We start from the raw sequence: 21,243 nt of genomic DNA, 5'->3' as shown, positions 1-21,243 counted from the left end.
GTCACATGTGGTGAAAAATGTGATAATTCACCATGATTGGGGGTGGGTGTGGCCAGGGGACTCCATAGCGCCACCTAACGTCGGGTCAGGCCGCGAAAACATTCTTGGATCGTCTTTAAATTTACAGGAGTCATGGGTCTCAAGGATCGGCCATCTTGAATGGCATGTGGCGATTTCCATTTTTCCGATACTGTTTTCGGGACTTTAGGATGATCGCAGACCAAATTTGGCCCGTAGCTCCCTACCCATGAGTACGTTAATTCGATACCACAACTGCCCTCATGCGCGGCACGACAGCTCAGTAGCGCCCCCTAACGCCCCTCTTATGGCTTTCCCATTTTGTACGTACCCATTTCTATGCCTCGTACTTTATTTAACTTGTCCTACAGATTTAACGCCACAGACTTCCCAGTCACTAAGTATCGTCCTCATGCTTTGATGATGAAAAGTTGTGAAAAGCTTTTGCCTACGTTATTTCTGGTGGATGTGGCAGTGCGGTCAATTTCGATGACCCCCTTATGGCTTTTCCCATTCTGTACTGACCCAATATGTCTATGCCTTGTACTTTAACTAACTCGTCCTACAGATTTAACACCACAGACTTCACATTCACTCAGTAGCATCCTCAGACCTTCAACAGCCTGCGTTGTGCTTGGTGGGCGTGGCGGTGCGGTCAATTTTGATCCTTCGCCATCGCACAGGAAGTCCTTATAACTTCAACATACAATTTCCCATCTACGCCAAATTGGTCACAATTGTAGAGGGGTTTTCCCTGAATAGGTCTATGCATTAATACTGTGGTAAGTGAACAACTGGCTCCATAGCGCCCCCTGGAATATTTCTAACTTGAAACCCCGCCTCCTACATGCACACATATTAACGAAAGTCAGTACGCATATGTATCATGACCAGACGCACAAAAAACCCTCTTGGACACATACCACCACACATGCCATTTTCCTTCAAATTCAATCCTTCGCCATCAAGCAGGAAGTCCTGATAACTTCAACATACAATTTCCCATCTGCATCAAATTGCTCACACATGTAGAGGGGCTCACCCTGAATACGTCTCTGCATCAATAATGCCTCATATCCATAGCGCCACCCACTGGACACAGGAAGTCACTGAATATGTCACTGTTGTGTTTCTCAGTGACACAGACTCCAGTTAGGTAGGAAATTTCCACAGGCAACAGGCGAGCACACATCTGGCTGTGTGTCCTCCGACGACGCCACAGCCCGATGTAAGTGGGGCGAGGGCCCGTTCATCACTGCTTGCAGTTTTAATTTTATTTGTCTTTTCAATACATCTGCCATATTGAGATACATATAGATGCATACATATACAGAAATGGCAACTGTATCCATTTTAAATTAAATCTACAACACAATAAGAGGTCTGAATACTTTCCAACGCCACTGTATAATCAGTATTCAATTGTAAACACAGCAATTGTAACTGGACATCTGTGGAGCACATTAGATGTTCAAAACAATAAATACAGTGATTCTCTACAGTCTGGTTTCAGAGTTACTGTACAAAAATGTACATACAGTAGGTGATGTCTGATGAATCTCGTATCTGCTCTGTGCTGCAACATGCTGTTTTGACCTTAGATTAACACACTGATGAAGTCTGGAAGTAACAACCCTGGGGTCTCAAATGAACAGAAATACTGTACATTAGAGTCACGTTTGCTTTGATATAACAATGCTCTCTAAATTAAATAAAGGAAACCTATTTCATAAGGAGCTAAATCATTAAAATTTTAGTCTGTAAATCACATTGATATTTATGGTGAATCTACACAACATAATTATGAGCATAACTGCTTTTCTTTTGTGCATACAAGCCAGTAGCAAAGCAGTCATTAGTTAATGCTCCAAAAGCCACCAGTGACTGAAAATATTTATTTGAAGGCTTGATTACTGAGTGGGTGACAGAGGGCTTATCTGACCATCAAAACAGTTTTTAGAACCAAAAACTGGAGGTGGATGCCTGTTAAACACAAGTGTGATTTTTTTTTTTTATCAGTAATGTTCACTGTTAATTTCCATTCTTGAATGCTGTAGCAAGGAAGTTGGGAGACAGATGACAAAATGTTCACCTTTCAGCTCTGTGGGTTTTAAAAAAGTAAACAAGTTCAGACATCAGTTCTTAATTGGCACACATTATAAAGCAGATCTGAAAATGTCGTCTATATGAGTAATAACACATTTTCAGCTGTATTTACACTTAAATCATGTGGCTGCTGGTCTGATTCTGTGATTTATAAACCTTCAAGCACTTACACGTTGAGCCAGCAGGGGGCACCAGAGCGGAGGGCAGTAAGGAGTAACTGCTGGTGGATGATCCGGATGTTGATGAGTGATGCCTGGATCCGGACAGACCACGCTGCTGCCGGAATGGACGCCTTCGACTTGTTTCGGAAACTCGGAGCTGGAGCTAAATTTGACTTGAAGAGGTTTGGTCAAGACGCCGCTCGGTTTAAGGTAAACTTAACAGAAGTAGCTGGTAATATATTGGACGACAATAGCGACCGATAACAGCAACACGAGCCACGGTGTAATGAATGTTGGCTAACCCCGATTTGTGCTAGCGTGAAGTGTGCTGCTGTGTTTGTTTTTTGCCATTGAAGGGCACTTCAGTAGATGAATATGTCACACAAATATGTTATACACCAATAGCAACTGTAATCCTGCCTCTTTTTGCAGGTTGTCAGGTCTCAGGGAGCTGACGCGTCCTCAGCTCCTCTCTCTGCGATCGATTACTTTGGCACAGGATCGTCCAATGGAGCCCAGAGTAGCTCTAACGGACCGGAGGAGGAGGAGGAGGAGGATGGAGAGGAGGAGGAGGAGGTGGGGAGTGAAAGTGAAGACTCTGGTGCAGGAGGCAAAAGGAAGCACAAGGATGAGGAGAGAGACGTGAGGAGGAAAAAGAAGAAGACGAAAAGAAAACAGATGGAGGTGGAAGGTACAGGATGTGGCTGTTTATGGCTAACTGGTCATTTCCAGCTGTTTTGAAGCTTCCAGATGCTTGAATTTCTATGACCTGAGTAATACATGTACAAAACAGTTCAGGGATGCAATCAATATCAATACATCAGCTTTGTGTCAGAAAACATGTTATCTGACAACATCTGTCTTGTGTGATGAGGACAGACGGGAAGTCAACCTGCTCAAAAGGTTCAAAATAAAGGTCTTCTGTTAAAGAAGAAGCAGAAATATATATCTGCTTTGGACCACTGAAAAAATAGACCATTAATCAATTAATAGTTTTTGTCAATTTTAAGTAAAAATGGCCAAGATTCTCTGGGTTCAGCTTCTGAAACATGTAAAGTATTGGGCTCAGGGAGATTGTGATAGGTACTTTTAATCTTATCAATTAATTTACTAAGATATAATTGGTGGATTAATTTAATTGAAAATGATAAATAGTTGCTTTCCCGGTGTGATCGATCGTATCAAACACAAAGTAAATGTTGAAGAAATAGAAGGTTAGCTGCTGAACATAGCTGTAACATCTCTGTTTGTGTTAGTCCTCAATTACATTTCCAAAAAAACACACTAGACCAAAACATATATCCATATAGTAATACAAAATGACTCACTGGTGTTTACTGTCTACTCTCTGACTGAAGCTGGTGGTGGACTGCTGAAAGACACGGAGGGAAGCGGCATCACATGGACCTCCTCGTTGGACAGAAAGATCCAGAACCTGCCGGGGGACGGGAAGGAGAAATCCTCTCTGAAGAGGCTGAAGCATCTTCATCAGGAAAAGGTCATCACTGTGACATGACTCGCAGCACAAAAAAATCGTATTTGTATTTGTGACGAATGTAAAAAATGACATTTGCTGCTGGGATGTTCAGTTAAGGTAGTATCACTGATTTTTATTTGATTTTAGGTGAATCGTATTCGGTCTCAACACCGTATAAATGTGCACGGCTGCGACGTGCCCGACCCTGTGTGCACATTTGAGGAGCTGCAGTCTGAGTATCGCCTTAACCCGCATGTCATCCAGAACCTCAAAGATGCTGGGCTGAACTCCCCGACGCCAGTGCAGATGCAGGCGATACCGCTCATGATGCACGTGAGTACACACATGTGAAGTTTTTGGTAAACAGCGTACAGATAGCGGTTTTGTGAGGATTTTCTGTGTGTCTGATTCCTGGATCAGAGTCGGGAGCTGCTGGCCTGTGCTCCAACAGGATCAGGGAAGACTTTGGCTTTCTGTCTCCCGCTGCTCGCCCACCTGCAGCAGCCGGCCAACCTGGGCTTCAGAGCGGTGATCATCTCCCCGACCAGAGAGCTGGCCAGCCAGGTACACAACATGTACATGCTCAGACGCAAAGATTGCTTCATGAAATACTTAAGAATGCTCTAAAATACTATAAAATGTGAAATCCACTATTGGATACTGTTGGAATTGCAGCTGTAGCTTCAGTTATTTTTTGTTAAATGATGACACACATCTGCATGTGTTTTGAACACATTTCAGTCAGTTCTGTTGTATTGTGTTTAGACCTACAGGGAGCTGCTCCGCCTGTCAGAGGGAGTGGGATTTAGAGTTCACATCATCGACAAAGCCTCCCTGGCAGCCAAGAAATATGGACCAAAGTCAAGCAAAAAATATGGTAAGAACTGGAAAATATTTTCAAATTAAAGTACATAAGATATATGAATAGTCTTTACCTCACTGTTGCTCTCTACATTTCTCTGTGAAGATATACTCGTCAGTACACCAAACAGACTCATCTTCCTCCTCAATCAGGATCCTCCAGCTCTCGACCTCAGCAGGTAACACCGAATCTGTTGTTGCCTTAAAGTATTTCTTTCTAAAGGGTTTCTTGTTAAATAACAACAGCTGATCTTTGAGGCCTAAAAATGTGCTGAATACATTTCCTTGTTCATAAAACATTTAAAATCCTGCATTGTTTACATCAACTGAGCAGTTTAGCTGTGCAGTATCGGTTAACATGGTGATCTAACCTGGTTAAAGAGCCAGCTTCATGAGGCCAGAAAATCTGACCTAATCCCAAAGACAGCTGATTTACCAATTAATCTTTCTTACTGGTACATAAAGGCTCACATGACAAAAATCTTGAAAAAAGTGTAAGATTGATGTCTTTTGTTGGTGTTCAGTGTGGAGTGGCTGGTCGTCGATGAGTCCGATAAGCTGTTCGAGGGCGGTAAGACGGGCTTCAGGGAGCAGCTCGCCACCATTTTCCTGGCCTGCTCTGGTCCAAAGGTGCGCAGGGCTTTCTTCAGTGCCACCTGCACGTCAGATGTTGAGCAGTGGTGCCGCCTGAACCTCGACAACCTGGTGTCTGTCAACATCGGACACAGGTATTAATCTACAAGTAGAACTCCTCATTTTGGTGGATTCATATCGTCTTTCTTTTGCATTAGAAAAATGACTTTTATCACTTTCTTAGAAATACGGCGGTGGAGACAGTGGAGCAGGAGCTGCTGTTTGTTGGGACAGAGAATGGAAAACTGGTGGCCATGAGGGACATCATCAAAAAAGTGAGGACACTCTTCAAGCTTGTGAAGAATTAATTTTGTATTCATTAATTTCTTTCATTGTCACTACTAAAGAAGGAAGTGTAGGAAAGCACATGGATGAATAAAGGCTGTATTCCTGTATTGAAAGGATGTCCTCTTCACCGTTTTCAGGGTTTCCTGCCTCCCATGCTGGTGTTTGTGCAGTCTATAGAGCGAGCACGGGAGCTTTTCCATGAGTTGGTGTATGAGGGCATCAATGTAGACGTGATCCACGCAGACCGCACACAGCAGCAGGTCCACACTGACACTTAATACACTGTATATTGGGTCGTTTCTGAAGTGCAACCTTGTATTTATCCTCCTCGCCTGTGGCTGTTCTGTTTCAGAGGGACAACGTAGTGAACAGTTTTCGCTCTGGTAAGATTTGGGTATTGATCTGCACGGCTCTGCTCGCCAGAGGAATCGACTTCAAAGGAGTCAACCTCGTGCTGAACTACGACTTCCCCACCAGCTCTGTGGAGTACATCCACCGAATTGGTCAGTTTTAATGTATAATTATCAAGATATAATATCATTTTACAATAAAATCACTGATTTACTGGTAAGTCGACTGACAAAAAAAAAAAAAAAATAACATTTTAATATTCACAAATTGGAATATTTGCTTATATAGATAATTGTAAGTGTGAATTAAATACCTTTGGTTTGGTTTTGGATAGAATTTGGCATCTGACTCTTGCAGCTTGAATTTAACATGTCATTATTTGATCCGATTTCACTTCATGATAAAAATAGATTCTTTTGAAATATGTCTTGCATCCCAAGACATACACGGTTTCACATCAACAACAAAACAAATACTACGAATACTACTACATTAGACATTACGACAAAGTGGCTGCAGTGCATCAGTCATCATGTTTGAAACTGTGTAGTCTGATGTACTCCTCTCTTCCTCCCTGTCGGCTCACCTGTTCCCTCATGTATCCTCCTGTTTGCTGTTCCTCAGGTCGCACTGGCAGAGCTGGACATCAGGGGAAGGCCATCACCTTCTTCACAGAAAATGACAAACCATTGCTGCGCAGGTATGTGGATACGTGAAACTAACAAAAACACACAAACAGGCTTACTTTTTAATTACTATAAACATGTACAGCTTGTTTTTGTGTTTGCGACTTGACAAAAGTAGTGTGTTTACATGAAGGTCCAGCTGTAGTCATCAGAGAATTAGCACAAGGACAAACGTGACATCACTGCACTGATGGTAATGGGAGGCTGTGTCTGGACACTTAGTCTTGCAAGATCCCAAGATTTTAAGGTGTTATGTTAACATGTTGACATGTTGACATGCTTTAATGTTCACAAAAACACATTATTTTTCTCAAACTGTCCATTGCTGCCGCACCTTTATTCACCTTCTGTCTGAATGCTCTGTTTTAGCTCCTGTCTCTTCAAGTACTTCCAACTGCAGTCAACAAGACATGACACTATCTTAATTTTTCAGTTATTTATTTATTATTTTATGATTGATCTTTTTCATCTAAATATATCTCTTTTTCTAACAGCATCGCTAATGTCATAAAACAAGCTGGCTGTCCTGTACCTGACTACATGGTTGGCTTCAAAAAGATACACAGGTAAATGAGATGTATAATAAAAAACAAAAGCATTTAAAGACATTTTTCAACTCGTAATTGCCTTTATTTCAGCTTCAATGTCACAGTTGTAACAGTCGCATGTATTTGTTTTTTTTTTGTACAGCAAAGTAAAGCGGAGACTTGAGAAGAAACCTCCCAAACGAAGCACCATTTGCACAACTCCTCGCTTCTTAATGAAAAAGAAAGGAAATGCACCAAATAGAGGACAGAAAGGAGAGAAGCAGGCAGCGAGTGGAGAGCAGAAAGGATCTGAAACAGCAGTGAAGCAGCAGAAAGAAGAGAAGAGCACAAAAGGACAGGGGCTGAAGAAAAGTAGTAAAACACAGAAAGGAGGAGGAACAGAAAAACACAAGAAGGCGTCACAGAAGACGGGATCAAACTCCTCTGGAGCCAAGTTTAAAAAGTAAGGAAGGTGTGTGTGTGTGTTGGAGAGAGATTTCTTCTTAATGGATAGAATTTCCTGCACATTTAATGTCCAAAAACTCTCATATTCGTTCAGGTATTATTAATTGATTAGTTTTGTTTTTGTAACAGAAGAGCTGACTTTTTATGTGTAAGTGACATCTCCCTGAAAACTCTCATTTCTTGGCAGAATATAACACATTTCCAGTGTTTAGTTTTGTTTGTGGGTTTTACGTGTATGATACAAAGTAAGCAGGTGGCTTAGAGTTATACATGCTCATTTATAGAAATGATCACACTGATTAATCAATAACGTTGTCTGTAATAAAAAAACAAAAAAACTGCCATCTTCTCTCACAAATCCTTTGCTGTAAAATATAATGTCTCCTTTTTCTCTCCACCAGGAAAAAGGTGAAGAAAAACAAGCCACAAGAGGAATAGAGAGTGGTGCAAGCAGAACGATATGAATATATCGATATAGATATGAAGATGGATTTAGATTTTTTCTTTTTTCTTTTTTTGTTTTTACATCTTGCCGTCTTATTCACTGCTAATTTTCACATTTGTGCTTTGTATTATCAGAGTATAAAATAAACTGGTTTATATATATTTGTGTTTTTCTATTTCTGTTACATTTGCTCCCATGCAACATATGACACTGAGAATACTTTTAACATTCATAAGGAAAAATAAAAGGTGTAGTAGAGTGACTGTGTGTCGAACTAACAGCTACACCCAAGTACATTAATAGATAAGCCTAATAAATACTTTTCACATATTTTCAGTATAAATATAACTAATTGAAAGCATTAAGTTATTGGAGGGAACGGGAAACAAGTTTTCTTAAAATGTTTAATATCCATGTATAGCTAGAGTAATAGAGTCTGAAAATATAACATCTTTGTATTTAGTCTTAATGGAAGCTGCTGCTTACTAACAGCTGGAACTGGGCTAGCCACCAGCAAAATACTATTTTTAAGTGATTTCTACAGCACAGGAGATTTCTATTTTTAGCTTTTCATTTATGCAGAGTGGTACATGGTTTAGAGCAATTCAGGTGTGGAAAAGGTGAAACACATGACAGTTTTAGTTCACAAGGGCAACAAAGATTTTGTGAACCTATAGCAGCAAGAACAGTCTTCAACTTTCAACAACTTACATTTAATGCTAATCATACTACAGCCATACAATCCTGGGTTCACTCTTTTTAAAGGGTTTTTAAAAATTAAGGAAATCTGAAGTGAAGAAAGCTAATTGACGGGAAGCTAGCTAGCTCAGTAAGCTATTTTTCCATGAAACAAGCAAACAAAACCCCCCAAATAATACAGTGTGTGCATGTGCAGTACTATATCTTACAAAAAAAAAAAAAACCTTTAATAGCTTTTTTATTTTGGCGTAACTCAATGTGGTGCCAACCAGAAATAATCTTCTAAAATCTTACATAACATTATAGTGTGTTTTCATCTCGTACTAAAGGAAAATGTATTCACCCTGAACAGAAAAAAAGGTCGGCCCACCACCTGAAATAAAACATTATCACTGCAAATTATACAGATAGTTTGCCAAATAGTCGATATGTGACTATTTTGTAATAGACGAGGCAACAAACACTAGATTCAGGAATGTGACCCATCTGCTGTCAGGCAGTGAGGGTGGACTTTTTAACTCTCGCGATACATCTGCGGTGGGATCTCGCCCATGCATTATACCGCAGGAAACCCCGTCCAATCTTCCTTTCTCAACATGGCACCGAAGGTGAAGAAGGAAGGTTCGTCAATCTTACAATTTTTAATGAATTATTCGCCCCGTTTACAGAAATAATACCTCTGATGTTCATCAGATGTACCCGTAATGTAAAGATAAACAGACAGAAGTTAAAATAATCTCACTGTGTTGCTGTGAACTGTGTAAATATGTAGATAACGTAGACCGTGAGTCCGGCATGTAACGTTATGCTGGAACGTGATGCTAAGCTAGTATTAGCGTGTTAGCCTGGTAGAAGCGGACTGAAATGCTGTCTATTTAAAACTTATTCTGCCTGATGTCCTTCTACGTAGTCTAATACGGGCGCGGCTAGTTACCGTTAAGTGTTAGTAGCTTTTAGATGTTGTGGAAAACGTTTGTGGATTAGGTGTTTGGTGATAATGTTAGCACTAGCTACAACTCAACTGTACTGGGAACGTTTCATTAGCTACACGTGAAAGTTAGCACTGTAAGTTGCAGATGTATCGTCAAGAAAGGTACGCACAGTGCGGGAATCTGCTGCCATTTCGATAGCTGTAGATATCACTAGGGTAACTAACTGGGAGTACGAGGGCCATTTGACGTTTTTCAGTGTGACAGTCGGTTTTCTCGTTAACTGGTGAGGCAGTTAGCCGAGACTGTCACCATATGCACGGAAGCTGGTGTGTGTATTTTGGTTGCTAGTAACTTACTTGATTTTAAAACAGCCATAGCCTAATGTGCTAAAGTGCTCTGGTTACACCACTTAGTCCTTTTTGTGAAATACAAGTAAAGGTGTTTTAAATGCATCAGTTTGTCTGTAACTAGCTTTTCTATTTTATAAAGGGAATAACAAGATTTGGTCAGCTACAAGTATTGATGGATTTATTTAAGTTAAATAAATTGTGTCAAATATTTGCAGGAGAGTGATGATGACCCAAAGTGTTTTGTGCCTTAACACCCACTTGAGGAGCATCAACAACTGACAAGGTCTAATAATGATATTTCTGTTTTAGCGGTCCCTGCCAAGACTGAGGCCAAGTCGAAGGCCCTGAAGGCCAAGAAGGCTGTGCTCAAGGGCGTTCACAGTCAGAGGAAGAAGAAGATGAGGACTTCTCCCACCTTCCGTCGCCCTAAAACCCTCCGTCTCCGCAGACAGCCCAAGTATCCTCGTAAGAGTGCTCCTCGCAGGAACAAGTGAGTTAAAACGACAGTCTTCTGCCTTTAAAATGCAGAGTCATAACCTGGTGCACATGATGTTTAATGCGATCAAAGTATGAAAAAACATGATTCCAGATTTTAAACGACTGATGCACCCCACTAAAACATTATACATGTTTGTAGCGGCAAACAATAAGCAAAGGCGTATGATCAGGGAAGTGTGAGATGTGTAGCCTAATGATTTTTTTCCCCTGTAGGTTGGATCACTATGCCATCATCAAGTTCCCCTTGACAACAGAGTCCGCCATGAAGAAGATTGAGGACAACAACACACTCGTGTTCATCGTGGATGTCAAGGCAAACAAGCACCAGATCAAACACGCTGTCAAGAAGCTGTACGACATCGACGTCGCCAAAGTCAACACTCTCATCAGGTAGTCCTTACCCAGGCTGAACTGAGGGCTAGTTTTATGTTGTCTTGTTGGAGGCTGAATTGAATGAGTGTACAGTCTTGTTCACTCTTTTAATGTACTCTTCATAATTCAAGACGAATTATTGGTATATTTGCTCACCGTAATCCCATCAACCTTTGGAGTTTCTTTCATGAAATGGAGTAAACTACCACTTGTAAGACTTAATATGCCCTTCAAGATAGACGTTACATGTGGAGTAATGACCATTTGAACAGTCTACTAGGGATGCACCACATTTTCAGCCCCAAAATATTTAAAATCAACACATTCGGTATTCAGCCGAATGAGTGAAAAGGCCGAAGTTTTTGACAGAGTGTGTGAGAACGTAATGTGCCCATGGAGTATTATAATACGTCCATGAATGCGCCTACTGATAACAAAGAGAGCGGCAACTCAAACTGGACTTTGGAAAATAGCAGGGGTGGGGGGATCGATCCAAAAATATTGATACTACGTACTCCTTTTGTAAATCAATTGGATCGGGACAAAGGGATCAGTCTCATGTTTCTACGTTGTGCTCATTTATTTATATTCAGCAAGTAGAGCTGTCTAAAAACGTTTCAATCTAAGTGCACTGTGTACATGTGTTTATGCCCTTGATGTCTTTTGTCTAAAACTTGTTTCAGATTATTTCTTGCTCTTATTGTTTTGTAATTTAAATGTGCTATTTAAAAAGCATAAATTGCAAGCAAAATTGATTTAACTTATGCAATGGTACAATTTAGCAAATCGGGGAAAAAATTACCAGTAGGTCATGGTAGCCTATTCAGCCAAGTATTTCCTTATGTTCAGCTTTGGCCAAGAATTCTCATTTCTGTGCATCCCTACAGTCTCATTGTCAATATAGATTATACTTACCATCTTCTTTCATTTGATCTTGTTTTTCTTCTGACCCGTCTTCAGGCCCGACGGTGAGAAGAAGGCGTACGTTCGTCTCGCACCAGATTACGATGCGTTGGATGTTGCAAACAAGGTGAGTGTCAAGTCATCTAACAGGGTGCAGCTTTTTGGTTTTGAAAGCCTTTAGTTCAACAAAATTGTTGTATTTGCTTTCAAAAGTTATCAATCCTGTGCAAATGATGTAAAATTTTAAATAGTCTGAATGTTTGTGATGCATTCAAAGGAACCACTGATGCCAGACGTGCAGGTACAGCTGTTATCACTCTGTTGATGTATGTGATGTAATTCATGTCCTTTCCTTCTCTACAGATTGGCATCATCTAAACTGGCAGAGACTTGTGGAAGAATAAATATTTGTATAAACCAAACCGGTTAAGTGTCCTTGTGTGTTTTGTGAGTATCTTGTCTTTATTCATGGATACACTCACTAAATTAGGGTTTTCATGCTTTTGTCCCCATTGAGTTATTCACAAATGGCAATTATGGGACATGCAAGACTGAATTCACAACTTGGTACAAGAACCTTTTTTTTTTTTTTAAAGCATCAAAATAACTTGATGGAGAAAACATGTAAGTGAAGGATTACCACATTATGTTGCTCTGACTTGGAGAAAGAAGCTAGTATGTTTAGCAAGTCATCAAACTTCTAGTATGCTAATGTTGCCATCTTGGAGTATTTTACTGATGTAAGTTAAGGAATAAAACTGATGCATGTTCCCACAGCAGATGACAGATGCACTTTGAAACATTAGACTGAACACCCAGAGGTGGAGCACAAGGTGGTACCAGGTTTATTGACATGTTTTTCATTCACTCAATAGTAAGTTCAGACCACTTGAGTGACCTCTGCTGTTAAACCTGTTCAAAATGCAGGACTGGTATCGCCAGATGTCTCAAACTAGACTGAGAGATGACCGAGACAAAGTGTAAGTAAAACTTTGTAAAGTAAACTTTAATCCCAGTTTGTCTGTTTCTCAGGATGTACAAGACGTTGACAAAAGCAAACAGGCCTGTGGGTACAGTTAATTAAGTTTGGTTTAACTTTATTTTTTGGATTCAGATGGATTAATCAACACTTCAGGTCACAATCAGACCTTAAGCCATTTCTGTAATTTACAGTAGATGCTCCCTCTAATTGACACTATAAAGGCTTAACAACCATCTCTGATACCTCAGATTTTACTGCTGGGACACTTGGTTTCAAATGGAACCATGTTCTACAATATTGTGTAATTGTAGGAACAAAATGGTTAAATGAATAACAGTGACAGTTTGTTGGGATAAATGCTGACTATTTTGTTATTATACATTTTTAACTATTTGCTGACAGTGACAAGTGTTGGTAGTATGAAACGTATCACCCAGCCATAATAATAAAGGATAATTTGTGTGTAATAGATCAGATAGATATAAAATGCAAAGCCAAACTTTAATGTTACATCTCTATCAGATAAGGTTATGTGTGCTTACCAGGTTAAGACAGATGTAGAAACTAAAATGTCTCTTTCCATTAACATGAACTGATGAGTCACAGTAGATTAATAAAAGAATGAACAACCTTCCTGCTATACAATAAATATATAGATTTCTATGATATTGCTTACATTCAATCACTTCTTTGTGGCACACGAGACTGAGTGGACACGGCTGGCAACCTCCTCGGTTATGAGAGGAAGGTTCGGACCGTGCCTTTAACCAGTCCTCTGCAGATTGGGCACTTTCGCAGCGACGGCGCACACTCCTTACACACCACCAGATGTCCGCATGGGATGAAGACGATGTTGACTTCTTTATCCATACACACCTTGCAGGTACGCTCCTCCTGCAGGCGCCGCAGCTGCTCCTCCATGGGGAGGTCTGCAAAAATTAAAACAAAGATTTTTGTTCCTAAAATCCAACTTGAGGGGGGGATGTGTAAATTCCTGCACTGTTAACCTCCGTATTAAATAAGTGCATAGTATTAAATGAATCATGTAACATTTAAGAATTTTACATCATGGCACCAATATTAAGTAAAGGTCAATGACTTAGTTGACTTAATAGAAGTTAAAAAGTGCTTCACACATAAAACAATTAAGCACAGAACTAAGTTCTGCCTGGGGCTCTGGTGTGTCTTTGTACCTGAAAGATCTTGGCTTGGTGAGGCAGCTTCATTTGATTGGGCTGAAATGTGAAAGGCAACATGTAGTGAGCTCAGGCTTTAATGCACAAACAATATACTATATATATAAAATTATTTTTATGTGACAAGTGCAGTCATTCTGTGTTGTCAGTGGGAAAACGTACCCATGAGATCTCTGAGCAGGTGGACGTCGTTTTTCTGGATCCAGTTGCGGAAGACTTCGGCCGCAGCATTTCCCTTGGTGAGGATGAGCTCTATCAGCCTGGCAGTTTGCTGCTGGGCAGACGTCTGAGCCTTGAGACCGCTGTACTCCTCTGTGGCTGCAGGTTTACAGGGGGGGCAAGTTACTCACAGTCTAACTGAACTCTACAGCTGCATGACAGAATCATCACCTTGATTATTTGAAAATATTTGCAAAAACTTGATTACGCTGAAGAATAGCTTGTCACTCATTCATTTTGATGAGCATCTATATAAGGGCTGAAACTATCAATTACTTTAATTTAATTAATCTGCTGATTATTTCCCCAATTAATCGATTGAAGGGAAAAAAAATTAGATCCCAAAGTTACGTCTTTAAATTGCTTCTTTTGTCCAAAAAACAGTCAAAAACACAAAGACTCTTTATATACCATCATACATGATAAAGAAAAGGCAGGAAGTGCTCACATTCAAGAAGCTGGAGCCAAAAAGTATTTGGCCTTTTTGCTTTTTTGCTTGAGAAACATATCAAAATAGCTGCCGGTTAAATCTTTCCAGTGACTAATCGATTCACCTACTGATTGTTCCAGCTCTTACCTATACTAGAAAAAATCCAATAACTATGTAAATCCACGTTTGGTTACCTCATTGTAGTGACAAATGTATGGAAAAGATCTGAATAAAAATGCTTAATTCACTTAATTTTTACACTTTTTAGTTTTGCTCAGAAATATTTCAGTCTCATTAATGTTAAAACTAAATCCTGGAGCGCCTTGATAGCTAAATGGTCACAGCACAGGCTGCATGGCTCACATCCGAAGCCGATTTGGTTCCAGTTGTCGACCATTATATGTATTTCATACACCTCTCTCTCGCCTGTTTTCTGTCTGCGTCTCCACTGTTACCGTCCAATGAAGGCAAAAACGGAAAGAGAAAAACCCCACTAAATCCTGCCTCCCAAAGTAACAAGTTAACTGTCATTTTTTCTAGTAGAGTAGAATAATCTTAGATTAAAACTTACATAACACGTTCTGCTCTCTTAAATGCTCCAGCACTGGCTCAACACTCTTTAGACGCTGGATCAACGCTGCCTGGTGCCTCTTCACAAAGGTGAAACCATCTGAAAACACAAAAAAAGGAATTTAATGTCTTCAGATATTCACTTATAGCACAACAAACACTGGAATTCATGGTTCTTCATAAAACATCGCAGAGACTTGAACCGTCAGCCGTACCTGATGCCATCGCCTCCGCCAGCATCTCTCGCTCCTCTTCCCTTTTCTGGTCCTCGGCACTCAGCAAGTCTGAAACCAGCTCCTGGACTGTCCTGTAGTTCTCTCCACTGGTCAGGATCTTGCTCTGGACTGTCTGCTTGACTAGACTTCGCTCAAAGCCCATCTCTAATGCAGACTTAATCACAGGGGTGTTCATCATGACGGCGTCCTCGGAGCGCTCCTCTCCTGGTCCCAGATGAACCACTGGTGGATCCACAAACTCTCTGGAGCTGCTGTCTCCATTTGTTAAAAGCTTTTGAGGGAGAAAAATAAGCACAGAGAAAGTTTTTAATGACTTGCTCTGTGCAAAATGCTTGAACCAATAACAGATTTGTATGCAGCTCTCGACTCACTTGCTCAAAGAGCCGAGGGAAGCGAGCCTGGATCTGGTGAACAAACTCTTGTCCCTTCTCCTGGAGCAAATATTCACACCTGAAATTAACCAGAGGAACAAACACTCATGTTATCAACCATCCTCTGCGCATGTACAATAAGTTGCAGTGTCTTTTACTTCCCTACTTTGACACCAAATGAAACAATCCACAAAAAAGGAAATATGTTAACAGCTGCATTTACCGAGGAAACCATTTAGCGTGTTCCACCCAAGGATCATCTCCGGACTCCCAGCACCGCAGGCCTCCATCGCAGCAGAAACACTTGACATCATCGTTACGACCTTGGGGGCAAACAAAGCTGTCAGTGTTACAGGTGGTTTTTGGGGAGTTTCAGGGAAAGAAAAAACATTCTGATAAAGATGACTGTTTGAAACCAAGACACTTATTTCTCATCTTTCGTTTCCTCTTTCATTTGAAACCTCACTGCTGAAAACAATATTTAGAATTTATATGAGATCACTTTAATAACCAGGTGTCCCCCACTCAGGACTTTCCCACTCTAAATTAAATAAACAGGACACCCCCACACAGAGGGGAAAATAACTCTGACTGGTATTAAAACTGTTGAGGGAAGGGAAAAGAAATGGTTTCATTCCTTCAATCTGAACATTATGAATAACTTCTGTGTTCAACTTCAGGATCAAATTTGTTTTAAAAAAGTTAAAAATAATGTCCCTCTATGACCACTGTGTTTGACCAAGTGTTTGCTATATAAAAGATAAATTCATTTAGACTTTTTATCTGCAGGGTATTCACAGTTACAATGAAATTACGGCTAAATTGCTTTTTCCGGTTCTTAAAACTACACTACTTGACCTTTCTGGCCATATGGGAAAGAACAAGAAGACACAAACATATTACTAACATATACTGTAGCTTAATTTTCACCCTTAATGCTGCCATTTAATAACTGTCTCTCTTTGATATTGTCCGTACCGACATAGTAGAAGCCAGCTTTGGCCAGCTGGTCAGGCCGGACAGGGATACGAGATGGCCAGTTGACGAAGGTGATCAGCCGCTCTTCACTCTGCTGCATGGCAGGATTGGACACGTTAGTGAGGGCGGGGGCTCCCGTAGACAGCTGAGAAGTTACTCCTCCAGACGCAGCTCCAGCAGCCCCGGCCAGCGACACGTTGTCGGCTCTGTCCCCCCGCACAAAACGACAGTTTGGATAATGCCTCTGGTGTTCGGATACAGCTCTGTCACCTGGCTCCCAGTTACTCAACTGCGAATGCAAACAAAAACTTCAAACTTCATTTTTGCTGTTTAAAATTCAACACACTTAACCTGTGTCCCAGTGATGATACACACCTGTCCTCCACAGCTGAAGCAGGCCACTCGGTCGCCCTGGCCCAGGTAGTAGAAGCCTGCCTTGGCGAGCTCAGCAGGAGTTATGATAGAGAGTGTCCACGGGTGGAAGGAGTCCAGGCGTTCCTGCTCTCTGCGCATGGTGGGGTTGTGGCATGTTGGTCTCTGGTGGGACATATCCTCCACACCGCGAGAGCTAAGCGGGCTGGAGGGGGGCGGAGCCGAGAAGCCCATGTTTAGGTAGCCGACTGGCTCTTCACCTTGACTTGCTGTTGGGTTTGGAGCAGCTGGGCCTGGACCAGAAGGCTGGAATAAAATGAAGCAAAACTATTTCATTTACTATTCTTCAGCTATGATTTTCCAAAATTAAAGTGCCTATCTCTCTATTTTTTTTCTTCTTAGAAGCCTCCTTCCAACTTACTGGTATGACTGGGGCAATGCGGAGCGGAGAGAAGGCGGAGTGTGAGGAGGAGAGCAGGTTGGCTGTGGAGGGGAGGCTCTGGATGAAGGGACAGGAAGGAGAGAGCTGTCTGTGTTTCTCTGTCGGACAATCTCCGGCCTGCCAGCCCTCTGTCCTCACGTTACACCTGAAACACTCCACGCGGTCTCTCACGCCGGTGTAGAACCAACCTGCCCTCGCCAGACTTCGCTCGGTGACTGCCGAAGGTGGGAATCGAGCAAAAGTGGAGATGCGGAAAAGCTCTGAGGATGAAAATTACATCATATTAACACAAAAATACATTCAAATAAATCTGATAAAGGTAAATAATCAAGAAAGATTTGTACCTGACGAGTAGTCGTATTGCAGATCTGGCGGAGGCCCGTTGCGACACAAGCCCATTAGAAACTGGCTGTTTTGGATTTGAAGAATAGTTTCCATTTTTGGATTTAATAAGAGCAGTATGAAGGAAAAAGAGATGTCCCTCAAAGGGAGAGGGGTTTGAGAAAACCCAAGGTCTCACTCTCTCACACAGACACACTCATTCACACTGAGACTGGGGGAGGTGGGGAACTCGAGTCACAAGACAGAAACAGTGAAAAAGAAAATAAGTGTTTAGACTTTGTAAGAAATGAAACTACCACCTCAGCAATCCCTATCATCACAGTAGATGACCTGTTACTTTCCTCAACCATCTTACTCCCTCGCATACAGCCTGTAATTTAACCTTGGACCTACCACCCTTTATCAAGTAGAACATACTACCTCTGAACATTTAACAGCTGGGACTTCAATATTTCTTTTTCAGCTTCAGCCCAATGGACGCCTGTCCAACAAAACACACCCTGTGCAGTGAAAAAGGCTGGACTATTTTAAACAGCAAAATCTTAATGCATCCTTAAATCAATAATTGTAATATTACACTGTGGTCAGGTCACCCAGGGTCAGTATACACTTTATGGTCTTGTATATTTAGCTCAGACATGTCAAACACATTACCTAACACTTCAAACCTTAACATACGGTATGTGATTATGTGTACGAACATTATAAAATAAATAAATGTCTCAAGATCAAGCGCGCGCACACACACACACAGACCAAGGGACACGTGCTCTCAAACCCCTCCCCCCATCTCGGACATCCCTTTTGTAGGTGTTTAGGCTTCCATAATTGAATAGAATAAACCCAATAAGAAACTTTTAGTCCTCCTTTGGTGAGGATAACGTCCCCTCTTTAGTGTGATGACAGCAGGACCTGTAGGATAAGAAGAAAGACAAACACAAAGGTTCAATTGTGTTAAATTTTAAGCTTTCTTTTTCCTTTCATGTTTCAAACTCATACACCATTTTGCAGGTTTATCATTACAATCATCACTTTTCAATTCTGAACATTTTTATTTTTTTCCAATTCAAAATAACAAGACTTTCAATGATCATACATATGTAAATGACTTTAATATTTCGTGTAAAGATAAGTGTCATATAACTTTAACACAGTGCCAAAACAAAATGAGAATTTGTTTGCTGTAAAACAGGCAACATATGAATAAATGAAACTGAAATATTGGGAACAAATATTAGGTAGGAAGATCATTGTGCCAATAATATCAGCAAACTGATAAATCAGTTGGGCTTTACAATTTTATCTAAACAATAGTCCAAAAGTTATGGGCACTTAAATCATACAAACCAGAGAAATTCAGAAAATCAACACATTTGAGAGGCTAGAAATTGACTGTTTGGCACTTTTGATTTACACATAAATTCCGTGAACACTGCTGAAGCCACATGAGAAAGATTTTAAACAAAAAGGTCAATGACAGTGACAGATGCTTGGATATCCCAACCACTGGATCCTACGTTTCCCATAATGCAACCAATGGCATTAATTTGACCCACTGTGTCTGGTAAATACACATCTTTCAAACTTCATGCTGCATGTTTGTCATGCAGGCTATTACCTGTTACACATTTATATTTGAGATAATCCCTAAGACATCATCTGGGTTACATTCTCTGACTTCAGAGCAATATATGATATCATACAGCTATTTACACAGGTTCACTCCTCATGACAAGCAAACAGAATATGTGGAAAATTGTTGGAGTGCCCCTTTAACAAAGCTTCCAGTCACTCTCCTGTTGATCTACCAGTCAGTTATTGAGTTACCTCAATCATTTCTGAACTAAAGCTGGTAGAGAAATGACCTAACCCTTGATACTGGTGTTTTGTTCCGGTAGCGTAACGTTAGGTACTTTCCTCAGCACATACGGGACTTCCTGTTTTAGCACTAGCTTAGCTTAGTTATGTTGTGGTTCAATACGGCTACAGCTAACAATAGCTATGCTCTTTATTTAAATACTTAATATTTGAAGTGATTTAAAATAGTTTCCAGCAATCAAACATCAGTTCACACATACAGGTAGCTAGCAGCTGTAGAGTGACATGACATTCAACGGCCAGAAACAACCAGTTTGACAAGATCTGGGGGGGGCGTTAGCATGCTAACGCTAGCGTCTGCTAACGCGAACCACTGTCAAACTTCACTCTGGTCATTAATCTGCGCGGCAGCAGCTCGAAGAAAGGGAAACAAAACTGTCTGGTATGAGCGCCACAAACGTAGGAGACACAACACACAAAGCTGCCCATTACCACGTCCTTCGACACACTCACCGTTTCGCAATTCAGACGGCTCGGAAAGTCCCGATATTATGGAAGCTTCTCGTCACAGACGCCGCAGCCTCTCGCTGCTTCCGGTTCGCAATGAAACGAAAATGGATCAGAAGAAAAGGACACACAGATTAGAGTCAAGTCAGTCCCTCAGATAATGTCTGTCCCTGAGCCCTGCTGCTCTCTGAATAACATAACATCCATACATGGATCAGAGTCAGTATGCTAGCCCTACATACCTAGCATTGTTTGGCTGTTACATCATCTACTGAAAAAAAACTAGAATATTCAATTACTGCAAGTAAACAAAGAAAGCTACGATACAAATGAGCAAAGTTAGACACTGTACGAAGATTAACACTGGATCTGTTCATTTTAACAGTTATTACCTTATTTAAGACTTATCAAACTCATATACTGGCTTCTGAGATCAAATCAACAACAATCTATTGTTTTACATTTTATATAGATAATAGACAATAGATTATATAGGAAACTAAATGAAAACCTCCATTTGTTGTGTCAAATCACGTTTTAAAAACCTCCAGCAACATACAGAAAGTTGTAGAACTGCAATCTGTGTTAAGTGTGAGTATCTATATGTAAACAGACCATGATTTCATACAAACATCAACACACCTATGTTTATACCTTACAATTGTCAGAGGTGTCATGATCAACAAAAAAAGAAATGAAGAGATATTTTTGATCCACTTAGAACAGAGTTTACATTCTCGTAACTATAGCAACAACAATATCAGTCAGTTGTCTAAGATTATATATCACATCATATTGGCTTTAAAGTTAAATAAATGGTTCAAGAAATGTTCTAATAAGAGAGGATACTTACACAGAGGTCTTGTCGAGGTCAGACAGTAAAGAGAGTCATGCAAAGGCATCTTTTCAATGGCTTAGTTTACTGTGTGGTATTTCCCCTCACTTCCATGTTGTAGCCACTCCTCCTCATCACTGACGTGTAATAAAGAGTTTCACTACATTTGGGCT

The 21,243-nt window shown here is 40.7% G+C and overlaps 3 protein-coding genes across 3 annotated transcripts; 2 read left to right on the top strand and 1 right to left on the bottom strand.

The window, feature by feature from the left end:
- Positions 1 to 2,329: 2,329 nt before the first annotated feature.
- On the top strand, positions 2,330 to 8,179 carry ddx52 (DEAD (Asp-Glu-Ala-Asp) box polypeptide 52). Its single transcript, XM_084374518.1, has 15 exons — positions 2,330 to 2,495; positions 2,718 to 2,976; positions 3,644 to 3,783; positions 3,910 to 4,095; positions 4,183 to 4,326; positions 4,528 to 4,639; positions 4,730 to 4,802; positions 5,148 to 5,351; positions 5,441 to 5,531; positions 5,682 to 5,804; positions 5,897 to 6,047; positions 6,520 to 6,595; positions 7,076 to 7,147; positions 7,272 to 7,571; positions 7,975 to 8,179. The coding sequence occupies exons 1-15, from the start codon at positions 2,352 to 2,354 to the stop codon at positions 8,009 to 8,011; spliced, it is 2,112 nt and encodes a 703-aa protein (XP_084230644.1). The 5' UTR covers positions 2,330 to 2,351; the 3' UTR covers positions 8,012 to 8,179.
- A 1,054-nt stretch (positions 8,180 to 9,233) lies between these two features.
- On the top strand, positions 9,234 to 12,194 carry rpl23a (ribosomal protein L23a). The gene is made up of 5 exons (XM_084373949.1): positions 9,234 to 9,338; positions 10,309 to 10,489; positions 10,711 to 10,887; positions 11,830 to 11,899; positions 12,136 to 12,194. Exons 1-5 carry the CDS (start codon positions 9,269 to 9,271, stop codon positions 12,148 to 12,150), a joined length of 513 nt encoding a protein of 170 aa, XP_084230075.1. The 5' UTR covers positions 9,234 to 9,268; the 3' UTR covers positions 12,151 to 12,194.
- A 400-nt stretch (positions 12,195 to 12,594) lies between these two features.
- On the bottom strand, positions 12,595 to 20,433 carry birc2 (baculoviral IAP repeat containing 2). The gene is made up of 12 exons (XM_084373948.1): positions 20,242 to 20,433; positions 17,913 to 18,822; positions 17,548 to 17,828; positions 17,130 to 17,432; positions 16,755 to 17,043; positions 16,000 to 16,099; positions 15,777 to 15,855; positions 15,385 to 15,676; positions 15,171 to 15,269; positions 14,113 to 14,268; positions 13,948 to 13,989; positions 12,595 to 13,683 (listed from the first exon to the last, which is right to left on the bottom strand). Exons 2-12 carry the CDS (start codon positions 18,004 to 18,006, stop codon positions 13,490 to 13,492), a joined length of 1,929 nt encoding a protein of 642 aa, XP_084230074.1. The 5' UTR covers positions 18,007 to 18,822; positions 20,242 to 20,433; the 3' UTR covers positions 12,595 to 13,489.
- Positions 20,434 to 21,243: the final 810 nt, after the last annotated feature.

Source organism: Pagrus pagrus (assembly GCF_965226575.1).
Source record: "Pagrus pagrus genome assembly, chromosome: 14".
NCBI classification, from domain to species: Eukaryota; Metazoa; Chordata; class Actinopteri; order Spariformes; family Sparidae; genus Pagrus; species Pagrus pagrus.
The sequence above is the reverse complement of the archived record's forward strand: the minus strand, read 5'-3'. Positions and strand labels throughout refer to the sequence as shown.

Excerpts from the sequence above, each read along its gene's own strand:
- rpl23a (XM_084373949.1), top strand. The coding sequence starts at position 9,269 with ATGCATTATACCGCAGGAAACCCCGTCCAATCTTCCTTTCTCAACATG. Across the intron at positions 10,490-10,710 it reads AGTGCTCCTCGCAGGAACAA|GTTGGATCACTATGCCATCA; the intron begins GTGAGTTAAAAC and ends TTTCCCCTGTAG. Across the intron at positions 10,888-11,829 it reads AAAGTCAACACTCTCATCAG|GCCCGACGGTGAGAAGAAGG; the intron begins GTAGTCCTTACC and ends ACCCGTCTTCAG.
- birc2 (XM_084373948.1), bottom strand. The coding sequence starts at position 18,006 with ATGGAAACTATTCTTCAAATCCAAAACAGCCAGTTTCTAATGGGCTTG. Across the intron at positions 17,433-17,547 it reads GCATTGCCCCAGTCATACCA|CCTTCTGGTCCAGGCCCAGC; the intron begins GTAAGTTGGAAG and ends ATTTTATTCCAG. Across the intron at positions 15,856-15,999 it reads CACGCTAAATGGTTTCCTCG|GTGTGAATATTTGCTCCAGG; the intron begins GTAAATGCAGCT and ends GGTTAATTTCAG.
- ddx52 (XM_084374518.1), top strand. The coding sequence starts at position 2,352 with ATGATCCGGATGTTGATGAGTGATGCCTGGATCCGGACAGACCACGCT. Across the intron at positions 2,977-3,643 it reads AAAACAGATGGAGGTGGAAG|CTGGTGGTGGACTGCTGAAA; the intron begins GTACAGGATGTG and ends CTCTGACTGAAG. Across the intron at positions 3,784-3,909 it reads AGCATCTTCATCAGGAAAAG|GTGAATCGTATTCGGTCTCA; the intron begins GTCATCACTGTG and ends ATTTGATTTTAG.